This window comes from Thunnus albacares, chromosome 10 (genome assembly GCF_914725855.1).
Source record: "Thunnus albacares chromosome 10, fThuAlb1.1, whole genome shotgun sequence".
Taxonomy (NCBI): domain Eukaryota; kingdom Metazoa; phylum Chordata; class Actinopteri; order Scombriformes; family Scombridae; genus Thunnus; species Thunnus albacares.
This window is the reverse complement of record NC_058115.1, coordinates 30197724-30213149: the sequence shown is the minus strand read 5'-3', so window position 1 is coordinate 30213149 and position 15426 is coordinate 30197724. Positions and strand designations below refer to the sequence as shown.

Below are 15426 nucleotides of genomic sequence, written 5' to 3'. Positions count from 1 at the left end.
CCAGGAAGTGCTGAGACAAGTGTATCACATCTGAAGGAGAGTACTTTGAAGGGGATTAGAAAGATACTTCTGGAAGATTTATAATGACAGATTTTTTTAATGATTCCAGGAATTCTTGGGTCCCCCCCCCCCTTGTATGTTATAAGACTGCACTTCACAAAGCTTTCCAAACCACCAGGCTTTTATTCTGATGCTGGTGCAGAGAGCAGAGTGACTGCTGTGTTCATCCAGTCAGATGTGGGTCAAAGGACGGGTTCCCAATCTTTCATTGTGTCTTATAACAACAGTCAGGAACCCAAATGAACATTGAAATAGGTTTTTCTTGCCACAATCATTCCTCCTGTTCATACTAGCCAGTAAAAGATGAAGCTTCAGTCGTCCAAATGAGTCAAATCAAGCAAATATCTTTCAACGTTACAGTCTTTTTAGCGCCAAAGTCCCTCTGTTTGTTACTATACTTCCACAAAAAGGATGCTAAAAAGACTGTAAATGTGTCAGATATCCACTTGATATGATTAACTCAGACTGCTGAAGGCCTCATATAAGCTTCAGATAAACTTTTAAATGCATTTTGGCACCACTCGACTTTTGCACTACTCGACTGTGTGTGGATTTTAGGCGTCATCACTTACATTGCAAGTGCATTTGAAGAGGATCTTTTTTTAGCCAGTATGAACAGGAGGAATAATTATAGCGAGGAAAACTTCTTTCACTGTTCAAACGGGTTGTTTTTAAGACAGAAAAATTGTGGACCTATCCTTTTAACGTTGATGCATGAGTGAAGAAACGTCAGTCTTGTACTGTGCTTGAAATGATACACTATGTGTCCCAATCAGGGCTGCATTGAAATATAGTTGAAATCATTAGCAAGACATTAAACTAGGACATTTTGCAATATGAGTATATATCATTTACGACAAATGGATGCAACATAACACATAAAATCATGCAGTTAATGTTCAAAGCCATTAACTTTCTTCCGCTGTCATGCATTATATGATACATATATTCAAATTTATGTGTAAGATAAAAGTTTAAATAATTAATTTAGTTAGTTTTTAATTACAGCTTGCCTACAATAAAAGAAATATGGCCAATAAAGACTTGTAGAATGATGTCATAAGATCATATCATCGCAATTTGACTCAGCTGAAAGTCCATAAACAATGAATTAATATAGCAAGAGAATGAAAATTGTGGGTTGGGATTGTAGAGCAAGTGTGCAGTAAGCTCGTATGGGGTTTTTTTGGAGGGTAATTAGTTAGTGAAAACATGCAGTACATTAGTCCAAAAATAAAGACTGATGTTCGTTTCTCTCTGATACTCAACCATGCATGTCTGTGTGCCTGTAGTCATTAGCGGTGGCTAATAATCGTCAAAATGCAGCTGTTTAGTTGGAACGATGAAGCAGTGTCTGTATTCGGCAGAGCTTTGTATTAGTTTTTTGTGTATGTTCAAGTTTTTAATGGTCATGGGAACATAAAATAAATTCAGTAAATGGTGTGTGTGTGTGTGTGATCTGCAGGCCCTGGTGAGGTTCGTCTACTCACTCAGTAAAGGCTACAGAAGGATCACCTACCACAACTGGAGACACGGATTCAACGTCGGACAGACCATGTTCACCCTGCTTATGGTCAGACACACACTAATGCACACACACACAAACGCACACACTCCTCCTCAAGTAAACATCACTCCTCTGTGATTACTTGGGGGAGGCGTTAACCTCACCTCCTGCTGTTTTTCCTCCCTTTTTCTCCTCTTTCATCTTTCGTTTTCCTCTTCCATCTCTCAAAATAACAACCCCCTCCCCTCCCTCTTCTGCCTTCCTATCTGATTCTCTTCTTTCATGTCTTGTTGTCACCATCATCACCACCATGTAGTGTGTATGTGGTCATGCATGTCTGCATATATGTGTGTGTGTGTGTAAGTGAGAAAGGGGGAGTCAACAAGAGAGATAATGAAGTGTGTCTGTAAACAAATAGCTACTCAGTTTTGCCTGAACTGGTCATTAATAAAACCAGTATATGCATCCTCTACTGTTAAACCCTGACAACCAGTATATGTCTGCGCGCGCACGCGCGCGCGCGCGCGTGTGTGTGTGTGTGTGTGTGTGTGTGTGTGTGTGTGTGTGTGTGTGTGCGCGCACTCTTTGAATTACTCAATGAAATTCTATGTGTACAATAGACACTATCAATAAATTGTCTCTCGTGTGTGTTTGTGTTTCTCAGACAGGTGATCTGAAGCGCTACTACACAGACCTGGAGTGTATGGCCATGGTGACCGCCGGCTTGTGTCACGATATCGACCACAGAGGAACCAACAACCTCTACCAGATGAAGTGAGTAATAGGAGGAGATGAGCAGGGGGAGGGTCGTGTGTCAGCATGTCTTCTAATCAGCTGAAAGGTGACAGGTTTGATCCTCACACAGACTAACTGCAGAGCCCCACGGTGTGTCTAAATGACTAAAATATAAATGTGATTCTGTGTTATTGGTAAAGCTGTTTGTAGCCTGTGCTGTCTAGTGTGGTGGCAGCCAGCAATATTCAACAGGCATCTTATTTTGAAATAGTTTAGAAAAACAAGATCGTATTCAACATATCAGCAAGTTTGTTTTAAGGGAATATTGATTTTATTAGTCAGTTTACTCAGCACTAAAATATGAGTAACTTTTTGTTTTTAGGCTAATGCCTTAACAATATTTTATATACTTTGGATTTCTATTATGTTGTTTCTGCATATTCTGAAAAAAATGACTTATCTTTTAAATGTTATTAAAGATACAATTGAAATTGCTTTGGAATATAAGAATCAGTTTGAGAAAACTGAAAGTCATGACGTAGCTACCGTCAGGTTTTGATAAATGAATTAACAGCCACTGATTGCTGTGATTTCTGACATGATGTACACTTTTACATTTTCAGATAACATATATGCATGCAACATGTATTTCAGTGCAACATACCCAATAAAATATCTAGCAGGGCCCATCAGTGATGCCACCAGCTAATAGATGTTTACTACAGTAGCACAGTTTCAAACAAAATCTCAAAGTTTCACAGGAAGACTTTGAGTTCAAAAAGTTGCAACACGTTTACTGGCAAAGAAAACTGACATGACCCAATTTTTATGAAGATTAATTAAAATCATTTAGAAACTTCTTCACTTAGGAAATAAGACTGCTTAGTTATTCAGAGTTTGTATAATTGCCCCCAAAAGTGACAGCCGTCACTCCTCCTATGTGTGGACGAGCTGACCTCAGCTGTTTTTTTGAAGGTACTGTCACTCACTGAGAGAGCATCAATGGGCTGATATTGACCAGATAACACCTCTGGCTGCTCTACTCCACCTGCTGATGGATGAGCTAATGAGAGCCGCCATTAGCCGCAGACACTGCAAGCCAGGCCCACCCGTAGTTTAACATGCATGATTTATCACAGTGTAACCTCCCAACAATGCTGTTTGTGTGCATGTGTGTGTGTTGTTTTTTTTTTTTTTACCCAGGTCTGGTAATCCTCTGGCAAAGCTTCATGGCTCTTCAATCCTGGAAAGACACCATCTGGAGTTTGGCAAGACTCTGCTGAGAGATGAAGTATACTGCAGTGCACACACACACACATGTACATGCATAAAGGGGTGGACACATTGACACCTGAACACCTGTACAATGTAAAGCAACACAACAGTCCCACAATGAATATAAAGAAGTGAAGGCCCATCCATCTCTCACATCACTTCTGTTGCTAAAATAAGATTATGGTTAATAAAATTAAATTAAAATGACTATTATGTTTCCAGCATTCAATAAAGTATCCCATGATGCTTCACCATCGGCTTGTGGGAACTGCAGCTGTTGTTAAATTACACTGTTGAGTACAGTAGCAGAATCTGATCAGAAAACCTTAGAAACATGTTGTAGCTTTCTATGCTCTGTATCTTTTTCCAGTGTATCAGCCATGTCACACACTTTCTCTTTCACATCAAATGAGGGCTATTGTAGTCTTCTCTTTGCTCTTTGTGTTTGTGGGGCAAAACTGTTTTGAGATCACATCTGCTGGATTAAAGCCTCAAACATGATACTATATCTTGAGATGGCCAATCAGGGTCAGCCTCTCCTACACACACACACACGCACATGGCCATGTACTGTTTTTAACTACCCAGTGTACCTGTTTTTATTTTGAAAAGTCATTCTTGACTTTGTCTTTGTTTTTCAGTCGCTGAACATTTACCAGAATCTGAACCGTCGTCAGCACGACCTCGTCATCCACCTCATGGACATCGCCATCATCGCCACTGACCTGGCTCTCTACTTCAAGTCAGTATAACAATATATGAACACAGCTATTTATTGATCAAACAAACTGTGACTAAATCTGTCTATTCATCATTTCTATGCTTGAAATGACATTTTGGCCAGGTGTGCTGGTAGGCTAATGGTTAAGACACACACAATATAACTGTTTTGAATCTGGCTGGCTCCCGTGTTTCTTGTCTTTCTCTACACTGTCAACGATCAAATATAGAAAAAATGACAAAAAATCCCTTTGAAAAAGAACTGTGACACTCTTATTGATCATTTCATTTGTTTTAATTTGAGTTTTTAGATGTAAACACTCTCAATTTACTAAGTGACTGTAATTTACCACTAAAAAAGTGGATTGTCCAGGAAGGAATACACAAAAACAGACAAAACTGAATGAGAGAGTAAAGACATCGCTCCTACCTTCATTATTAGAAACACCTCCTGAAGTCTATACGGTCACTAACGTCCTGTAAAGCACATGAGAGACAGACGGACAGTTAGCAGACAGACAGATAAGCAGAAGAGGTACTGGAACGCCGCTTTGTTTCTGTGCAGGAAGAGAACGATGTTCCAGAAGATCGTGGACCAGTCCAAGACCTACGAGAACTGGAATGACTGGACCAAGTACATGATGCTGGAGACCACACGCAAAGAGATTGTCATGTAGGCGCAAACACTCATAATGGCAGCTACCATACCAACATACGTACATGCACACAAACAGTCATCTAAATCCTGTATCGTCCTTGTAGGGCCATGATGATGACCGCTTGTGACCTCTCTGCCATCGCCAAACCATGGGAGGTCCAGAGCAAGGTACGCACAAGGTCCTTTTTCATACTTCACAGCTGTAGAAGTAAAACGTCTCTCCGGCTTCACTAACATCCAGCCGTTCACAGTAATAAGACACAGGCTCCAGGAGTGACTCTTTGAGAGGGGAACCAATGATAAAGTAGACGGAGAATGACATTTTGTCAGCGCTACCATTTCTCTCAGCAGCGTTCAGCAGTGACTCCTGACGGCCTCATGCATCAAAAGCAACCTGCTGCTTTTCATTCCCCTCATCACTGCTCGGCAGACTCAGCATTTTACTTCAGTAAAGTATGTAATATACACATCGCCATTAAGCCTGCACACAGGGGCATATCAATATGAACTGGAAGCATCTTTGGCTGTTCGAAAGGCTGCTGATAGTGTCGTTTTTTACTTTTATTTGTCCGCAATTGACCGAGCAGGTGCTGTTTTTCAGTAATGCCTACTTCAGTCATATACACACATTTACAGTCTTCTACACTCATAAGGCAGAAACTCAATACCCATAATAAAACCGTTGTACCCATAATAAAACCAGTAATGGTAATTCAAAGCAGAGCTTGAGGCCTTGCTGGTAAAGTATTTGATCTGTCAACAGAACCGACAGGAAAAAGTAATAATACATTATTCTCACCAAATAAATTGTAAGAGTAGAGGTATGATTAACTGGCAGGAAAAATATATTTTCCTTCACAAAATTGTTTATTTTTACAAACATTTTCTATTGAAATACAGGATAATTTTACCTTTTCAAGAAAATGTCTTCAAATAAAACCACAACTACACCACAAATGTTGAAAATGAATGGCATTAACAAAGATGTTTCAAATCATTTTTGACAGGCCTTTCATGTTTCATATACATTATCAATCCATCTATAATTTTGTCATCCTACTGTACATCTGAGATATTATCTGGTTTATTCGCTATGTGACGCTATACAAATAAAACTGACTTGGCTAATTCACTCCCATCTAGCTCTAAATAGAACAGAGAACACAGTTAATAAAAGTAATCCCTCACTGGGAATGAAAAGCTTGAACTCACTTTTGGCAAATTTACATCTCAGCTTCAAACTCCAGCTGTGCTCACCTCGCTCACTGGAGAGGGACTATTATGGAAAGCAGATCTTGCCAGTCTTGCCTCATTTTATGGGTGGGTTTGCAGTTAAAAAAAGCATGAAAGTGGTACTATTTACTACTTAATTTGACTTTTCCGATTTGTGGTCAGAATCCTGTTTTTGAACTGCAAGATCTGGTCCCAGTTGGGGGCAAGCAATACTATCAGCTAACTAGCATATAGTGGCTCATATATTTTATTTTAGTCAAGTTAATGAACCCTAAACCACCTGTTACAATAAAGACTGGTGTGGATCGCTGGAAACCCAAACATCTGGTGGGAAAAATGTTATCAATGTGCTTAATAGACAATTTTGCTATATTATAAAGCATTTTATATAGTTAAAAATGGGTTTAGCTAATCTGGGATTCAAACCACCAGCAGTGTGGTCCCCAGGCTCCCATCATCATTTTTCTTCATCAGTTGCAGTTGTACTTCAGGGGTACAAACTAGGGGTGTGCTCGAATACAAATACATTATTTGGCAAAGCACAAATAGTGGGTTTTATACGAATATTTGTTTCATACAAATATTTAAATAATGATTTGTTGGGGGTGTTCCCCAGAGATAAAGCTGAGCTACTGACACAAGCAAAGTGCTCCCAAGAGACTCGCCATAAACTGTTGTTCCCCTTCTCCTTTCCTCAAAGTTAGGTTGTAAAAAAATAGGCAAGAAATGAAAAGTGCAAAGCAATAATTGCCTTTGAAGTTCCTCCCTACGGTGTGCTGTCTCTGTGATGTGGGTGTATAAATAGGTAGAGGTCTGTCTGCATGAGGCAATGATCTGGGAGACTCCAGTTCAAGACCTGTTCAAGTGTCATAAAAACAAAATTTTTAATTTTCAAGCCTCTTTCCACTTTTATTGGAATACAAATACAGATACAAATACAAATACTGGGATCTCTGCACATCCCTAGTACAAACAGGCTTAGCAAACAAGATAATCAACTGACTCACAGCTACATTATGAGCAGGTTTGCAGGCTGATATAATACAGCAGATCTCATTATATCAAACTAAATAATTATTTGCTTACCAGCTGTATAACGACGAGCATCAGTAGAGTAACTGATATGAAAACAGAGTTTTATATGACTTTAGGACAGTTCTGCAACTCGTCCTGCATTGCACAACTCCTTCCAATTAGGATACTCTTATGTTTTTTGGCAGATATTTTTTCTGGTTTGATTTCACATTTGTCTGCACCTGGTGAGTCAGCTCTACAACCCACACACACTGTCAGGATATCTATCTACAGCAGCAACCGTCCTCCAGCGGATTGTGCTCCAAAAGTAGTTTGATGACTAACTCTTCCCCTTAAAGGTGAATTCCACCCTGAATATAGAGGGTAACATATTGCAGCTGTCATATGAAGGTCCCCAAACTCCAGTTTTGGTGACGATAATGAGCGGGAGACCTGCACATACTCTATACTGAATTTAAGCCGAGCGAATCTCTGTTAGTGTGAAATGAGTCTGTTATAGCTCGACTTTGTGATTTAAGCTGATAAGATGGTCGGATTCCCACATAAAAATCTTCTCAAGTACAGATAAATTCCCTCAGATTTTTATTGATGATAGACAATCCTCTTTAAGATGTTATGGAGAGGAAAAAAAAGCTCAAGCTTCATTCTCGATAAGATATTCCACTGACATTTTTATGGCTGATATTTTATTTTTCACTCAGTTTTTGCCTCCCACGCGCACACAATATCTGTCTACAGGCTGCACCAGCCTCATGGCAATTGTTCCCCAAAAACTGGCTTGATGACTAATTCTTTCTAAAAGGACGGTTTCTATCCTGAATATAGAATTCACATATTATTCATCAGATCTCACATCGCTCCGTTTTGGGTGTATGAGGGCAGTAAACACAGGCTTTCATCTCATCAAGAAACAAAGCTTGAAGCTGCCACATGAGCAGTGAATAAGATGCTCACTTATGGGACACTGAGGGAAGCTTTATTAGATGATTTTAACAACGTGTACGAGACTTTTCCTGCTCAATAAAATCACACTCAGATCATCCCTGTTGAAACTGTGCTCTCACTGTAGCTTTAGGACTGCCAGTGTCTTAAAAGGACAATTACACCAGAATACACAGTGCTGACATTATTAGTCTTTAATGAGAATTTTGATAATCAAGTAATTCTACAAGCAAAAATGTCACATTTTCATTGGTTCCAGCTTCTTGAATGTGACTTCTTGCTGCTTTTCTCTGTTTTATGTCATTGTACATTTATTATCTCTGGATTTTGGACTGTTTGTTAGACAGAATAAGCAACTTAAAGATGACATCTTGGGCTCTGGGAGCTTAAGATGCAAATCCAGATGAAACATATTGTGACGCTATTGTGAAAACTTTGATACGCATATTATCAACTTTTCAAAAACCGTAAAAAGCAGCTTGGTTTTCAGCTTGACAACTGTGTATTATGAGTTTATGCACGGGGCTCAAAACCACTGGATTTACAACCTGTAGAAGACTATGTACTCATTGAAGTGATGATCAAAATCACCAAAATGCATGTCAGACAAATTCTGACTTCTCAAAACGTTTTGTTTCATCCTCTAGGTGGCGCTGTCTGTAGCAGCTGAGTTCTGGGAGCAGGGAGACCTGGAGAGGACAGTCCTGGAGCAACAGCCCATTGTAAGGACATGGAGAGAGAGAGAGCTTGGGGACTGATAGAGATAGATGAACGCTAGACAGAAGGTTGGGCGAGCGATAGAGAGATGGATGGCAGGCAGCGGCCGTCCTGCTGACGTCCTCTGGAGCTAAAACAACAAAGTCCCTCCAGCTGCAGCAGTGCTGCTGTTCTGTTTTATAGACTCTGGCCTCAAAAAGAGGATTCCCCTATTGAAAATCAATAAAACATAATTTAAGAATTAGTGCTAGATGGAGTAGGGCAGGAGGTGAGAAGAAAAGGATGAGAAAGCACTTCATTATTATAGATTTTTCCAAAATCTGAGTCTGATACGGCCTTCTTCTAAAGGTTTATTGCTGCTGAAGAAAAATAACTGCAGAATTGTTTATTTTCACTATTTTGATTTAATTTTGGTATAAATATACAGTAAAATAGGCTTAAATTCTCAGAGAAACATATTGGCAGAACCCTTATACTCAACTATAAGATATATCCATCATAGTTCAACATAATCGAGATGTTTAGCATTAACGTTTCAACTTGTTTAAACTCCTTCAGTTTGCAAAAGTCAGTTGTTGAATGTCTCAATCTTTTCCTCCTCAGTTTGGATTCTAGTCTTCTGATTTGTTCTTGGATTAACTGTAAGGGTTTGATATCTTTTCAGGGTCTTTCTTATTGTTCCAGGATTTTTTTTATATATATATATTTTTTTTTTTTTTTTGAGTTTGTGCCAGAGAGCTAAAGTTTGAGTGGAGAAGAAAGAGAAGATTTGGTGGGTGGACAAGAATCACGGGGAATTAGGGCAGGACAAGATTCTCTTTAGGCTTCAATTCAGGATAGAGAAGCGGGAAGGACGGGATGAGAGAGAAGAAGAAGAAGAACAAGAGACAGAAGCGCAGTTGGAAGACGAAATGAAAAGACAGATTTAGTTCCCTGCGGCGGTGGTGTTGAGCGATGTACAGACCATTATGTGGAGCACTGATACAGAAAGAGCGGTCACTGTGGCCCTAACCCAGCCGACCATATTCCCCCCGGTTCTCTCTCCTCCTCCTCTGCCTGTGTCTCTCTCTCGCTCTGTTCCATTCCCTCATGTCCTTGAGACACTTGAAGTGCGAGAAGCACCATCCCACACTCTCTCACCTCTCAGTGCTCTGAATTTAATAGCATCTGTGTCAGCAGGGAAAACTTTTCATTTTGATCAGTTTGTATTTTCCAAGCAGTCGATTCTGTGACTCACTGTGGTCTGACAAGAAGAAGAAGAAGGAAAAAAAAAAAAACGACTTTGCAGAGGTTGCAATACTTAGGTGGGCAATTTTGCTGGCGATTACATCTAGCATGAACTTTTCTACAGGTCTTGACAGGCTTTTAGAGACCAGTGTGCTGCTCACATTTGTGTCTTTTGGAAAGTTAAACCAGGTACATGAAGCTAATGTAAGTTTATTTACACTCAGAAAGGACACACCAAGAAGTTAGAGCCCCCCTTTTTTTTTTACAAGCATGCACACTTGATGTTTTTTTCACCTTTTTTTTATATATCAAAAAGGTGTGACGCATGTCTGAGGGGAGCGCTCACTCTCAGCTGCTTTTAGACTCGGCTTTCAGGTTCTGATGGAGAACGGAGCACTCTCCCTCTTTGTGGTTGTACTGTAGCTGATAAAACAGGTGTATGTTCACATAAAGGTCCTTCCTGCTTTAGGGAGATAGCCTTTTCCTCCCCCCCCACCCGCTCCACTAAGAGGTCAAAGGTCAGAGCTCAGCTTTAAAACAGCTTCCACAGGGCTAGTAGGGCACCAGTGACCTCGGGTTTCCTCTGGTTTGCTACCAGAGTGTCATCATGTAAGAACAGATCCTAAAGTTTAATAAGATGATACATTTGATTATAAAACTTTATTGTCCTTAATGGGGGAACAGCAATACAACTGGGCGGATAAAATAACAGCACCAAGATAATACAATCCAGTACAACAAAACAACAATCTACATCCTCATAATAACCTTTCAGTGTGTTTTAATGCAACTGTGCTGTTACTTAAGGAGCCACAATTACACTAAAATAGACCTTTGATGATATATTAGTACTTTAATACATCATACAATAAAGTTGAGATAAAAAGCAATAGACACAATGACCAGACTGGAATAAATATGATTGTTTTATCCACTTTTCTCTTTCTATTCCAGCCCATGATGGACAGAAACAAAGCAGATGACCTACCGAAGCTGCAGTGTGGTTTCATCGACTTTGTCTGCGCTTTCGTGTACAAGGTCAGACATAACACTGCACAAACAACAACTTACTGAAGACTCACTGAAATGAACACCTGCAGCTGGGTAGACTGTAGGTACATCTACATGCAGGTGTAATCCTGATTTTCCATAATGTAATTTTGCTATTTTTCATCCGTCCTCTGTTGCTCTTGAGGTTTTTTTATTTGTTTTTACCCATTAAAGAGTTTTTTGGGAGGAAGTTTTTAACCAGATTGACGATTGAGTTCTGTGTGCTGTACCGATTGGAGGACCCCTTTAGGCAAATTTGTGATTTATGCTAATGTGCTATATGAATAAAACTGACTTGACTTTACTTGAGATGTGTCATCTGTAACACAGCTCATCGTGTTCATTTGAGTTGTAATATTTAAGTTTGATCTCAGTACCACTTTGTAAGGTGATCTTATGAAGGGATTGATGCCCTTTTAGCTTGTTATTGACTTCATTTGGAGACGGATGACTTTATTTCAAGGCGCTTCAAGTGCACAACTCAATTACCCCAATTGACTTTGTTCACACCATCTGGGACTCATTTATTTTTCCAGTGTTATATTAAGTGTGATTTAATTTAAACAGTTTAGATCTGGAAAAAAAGTTGCTGTTGATTTAATGTGATTTAATTTGTGTCAACCTCTCCTCCTCGCACGCTCCCCAGGAGTTCAGTCGTTTCCACGTGGAGATCACCCCCATGCTGGACCGCCTGTTGAACAACAGGAAGGAGTGGAACGCTCTGAAGGAGGTGCACGACGCCAAACTGGCTGCTATCGAGGAGGCCAAGAAAGCCAAGGAGGAGGAAGCTGAGAAAGCTGCGGCCGCCAGACAAGGTAGGAGGCTCTCAGACAACGTGAAGACGCACAGACTAAAGCACACAAACTGCATTACTCTCCGTCTCATGTGGGGCGTAAACACCTCTGAGCGTAAACAGCCTATGTGCCAGTTTTCAGGTGAAATTTATGCTGAAACTTCTGTTCTATGACCACACAGGTGTAAAAGTTTTGAATGCATTTTTCTTGGTCATTTTTAAATCGTGCAAAATTAACCTCTTTCTCTGTTTTTCCTTCCTGTTTTTCTTTCTTTCCTTCCTCCTGCAGCGAGTGCAGCTCAGTCACAGTCAAAGACGTGTACTCTCAGCTAGAGATGCAGCAGCAGGACCAGCCTGCTCGCATACAATGGTTGTGGTCCAACGCTGGGTTTTCCTCAAAAAGATCCTTCCTTCCTTTTTCAGTGTGATGTTTGATGTCACACTTAAAAGATCCAGTTTAATGAGAGTGCATCTCTCACTTCAGAATACCACATATATTATATTGTCTCTTACGGCTGCATTTATTGAAATCTGTTTTACTTTTTCCTGTGCTGCTTTCTTTCTTTCTTCACCGCTTCTCTCTGTTCATCTTTTTACATTTTCTTCATGACTGAACTTGATGATTTGTTCAGGGGTTTGTGCAAGGCTCCAACATTTGACATTTAGAGTCATTTTGATGATTAGGGTTGACACGGTTCGTTGCGTTTAGCAAGATTTAATGTCTGAGAATCAAACCCAGAAGGCAAACAATAATAAAACATGTGCATTGTTATCAGGATAATGTTAATTTGGAAGCTTATTGCATTGGTTTTCATTTTCAAAGCACCAACAAAAGTTTTCAAAAATGTCACTGCTAACGATTCGTTACCATGCGAAGTTAATATAAGTATTTAAAGATATTTAGCTGACTAAATGTTTACTGTAATGTGTTCTTCCTGATGTCAAGGAAGGAGTTTAGTCTTTTGAAAGCTGATTGTTTGCCCTGTTCTGACATTAACTGAAACCAGCAGCTGCCTGGAAAGGTATCATTTTGAAAATGTTGACCTGAAAGGCTCCATATACAGTCTATGACGGGCTTTTTGTTCTTTTTAAAAGTAGCTATGATGACAGCTGGTGGTTAGTTAATGTTAAAAGTGAAAAGTAACAAAACAATAATGTATAAAATATTTATATATGTTTTGCTTGTGAAATTAACCTCCAAAGGGCATATGAAATCATCTGATAAGAACAAATAAGATTAAAAACAGATTTGAACAAAAACCAATGAAAAAAAAGAGAGAAACATTTATCATCTATATCTATAAGATCTCTGGAACCAAACAGAGCTTTTGGTTTAATTCCTGGTGGGTCCTAACATGGCAAGAATATGTTTGTAGGACCTTCAGTGTGAAGTTGTGAGGTTTTCTCACTTGTACCCCTTGTTGAAAAATATATTTTGCATATTATCCTGTGTAGCTGTAGCTGCTGATGCTTTTTGACTTCTATAAGAGAAGGAGACGGCTGGTGCAGTGAAACATGAAACCCTGGTGTCTGTATACCAACAATCAACACTTATTTTATATATTTTGTTTGGGTCTCATGATATCAGTTGTGTGGTTCAGTTCTGTTACATGTATGTCTGTATTAACAACTGTGGGATGAGAACTTGACTGGTGAAATACCAGCCCCGGTCTCTTCAATCTGCATACAAATAACTCAACTTTATACATTCAAATTTGCATGCAGTGCATACACCAAAGTCCAATTTTGCATGCAGGTGATAGGCTAATCCTTCTCAGGGAAGTGACATCAATATAATGCAAATTTCTTTTATTTTATAAGATGATTTTTAGGCTTGTTAGGAGGTAGATGATTTTCTTGGTGAAAAGTTGCAGAAGAGCACTGTTCAAGACCGCAAACTGGATATCTTTAGCATTACGTTTGGGACATTTTCACAGCGTTTTACTGTTTTAACCCAAATCTTGACCTTTCTCTAACCCTAACCAAGCGGTGAGACGTGAAAAGGTTAAAAATGCAGCAATAAATAGATGTATCACCTGCACACAAAACTGGACTTTGGATTTGAAAGTGTAAAGTTATTTGTACACAGATTGTGAGACCGGGTCAGTACATGTATGCTGTGATGATTTGTATAGTGCTATTCAGTCAATGGTCATCGGCTGCTTATTATTTGTTGTACAGCGTTGACTTTGGTGTATACTCTATACCAAAGTAAATTTTATCACAACATTGCTTCATTTTGCAGAGATTAGTAAATATGTATTGCTGTTTTCATACTGAAAATCATCAGCGTCTGTGTTTTTATTGAGCCTCGTGTGTGTGTGTAGCAGCTTAGTTTGATCCTCCTTAGTGTCGGTAATGTGAGTGTGTTGGTTTTTGCTGCTGTGATTCCCGTTAAACACTCATAATGATTTTGAATCATTCTCTCGCATCCTGGTAAGTTCTGTTAATCAGAGACACACAGATGCACTGTAGCTACTTTTTGTGGAAAACACACTTCTGGCTGAGATGATGCTGTTGTGTATGTGCATGTGTCTGCACAAGTTTATAGAGCAGAAAGTAGTATCTAAATATTACAAATACATTATTCGGCAAAGCACAAATAGTGGGTTTTATACTAATATTTGTTTCATACAAATATTTTAAAAATTATTTGTTGGGGGTGTTCCCCAGAGATAAAGCTGAGCTACTGACACAAGCAAAGTGCTCCCAAGAGACTCTCCATAACCTGTTGTTCCCCTTCTCCTTTCCACAAAATTAGGTTGTAAAAAATAGGCAATGATGAAAAATGCATAGCAATAACTGCCTTTGAAGTTCCTCCCTACATGTTACACACTGTGCTGTCTCTGTGTAATGGGTGTATAAATAGGTAGAGGTCTGTCTGCAATGAGGCGATGAGTAAAGTCTTAGCTCAGTAATCAACACAGTCATCTATGATCTGGGAGACTCCAGTTCCAGACCCGATGTGTGGACCTCCTTCGTAAGGTAGTTTATTCATGAACACTTATTGTAACACTTTAATTTTCTAAAATCAGAAGTGTCATAATAACAAAAACAGGATTTTTAAGCCTCTCTCCACTTTTATTGGAATACAAATACAGATACATATAATTTTGCTGCCTCAACAAATACAAACACTGGAATCTCTGCACATCCCTACTAAATATATCACCACTCACTGTATACACCTACTGCATCCATATCCACTTCTGTGTAGTTTCTTTACTCTTGCACTCTTTTCAACCACAAGGATTTATAACCCACCAAGCATTTGACTGACAGCAGTGTGCAGGAGCTGGCTACCAAAATTTATTTCCCCCAAAACAGGAACCCTCCTGGTAGTGTATCTTTGAATCAGTTTCAAACCAGAGGAAAAAAAAATACCAAAATTCAAAATCTTTTCATCCCAAACCACAAATGTGTGTTGATTCTACAAGAGGATTGTCAAATGTTTTCCCCCCATAACTGTACTTG

General features: G+C 39.3%; 1 protein-coding gene across 2 annotated transcripts in view; it reads left to right on the top strand.

Moving 5' to 3' along the window:
* The window catches only part of pde6a (phosphodiesterase 6A, cGMP-specific, rod, alpha), a 43739-nt gene extending 29501 nt beyond the window's left edge, over positions 1-14238 (top strand). For both annotated transcript variants that reach the window (XM_044363737.1, XM_044363738.1), the window contains 10 exons: positions 1526-1633; positions 2232-2341; positions 3506-3593; positions 4219-4319; positions 4863-4970; positions 5060-5123; positions 8813-8887; positions 11064-11147; positions 11806-11974; positions 12242-14238. In XM_044363737.1, the coding sequence (XP_044219672.1) occupies positions 1526-1633; positions 2232-2341; positions 3506-3593; positions 4219-4319; positions 4863-4970; positions 5060-5123; positions 8813-8887; positions 11064-11147; positions 11806-11974; positions 12242-12285 (951 nt within the window). In that variant the 3' untranslated portion in view covers positions 12286-14238. The remainder of the gene's footprint in view (positions 1-1525; positions 1634-2231; positions 2342-3505; positions 3594-4218; positions 4320-4862; positions 4971-5059; positions 5124-8812; positions 8888-11063; positions 11148-11805; positions 11975-12241) is intronic.
* The last annotated feature ends 1188 nt before the right edge of the window (positions 14239-15426 follow it).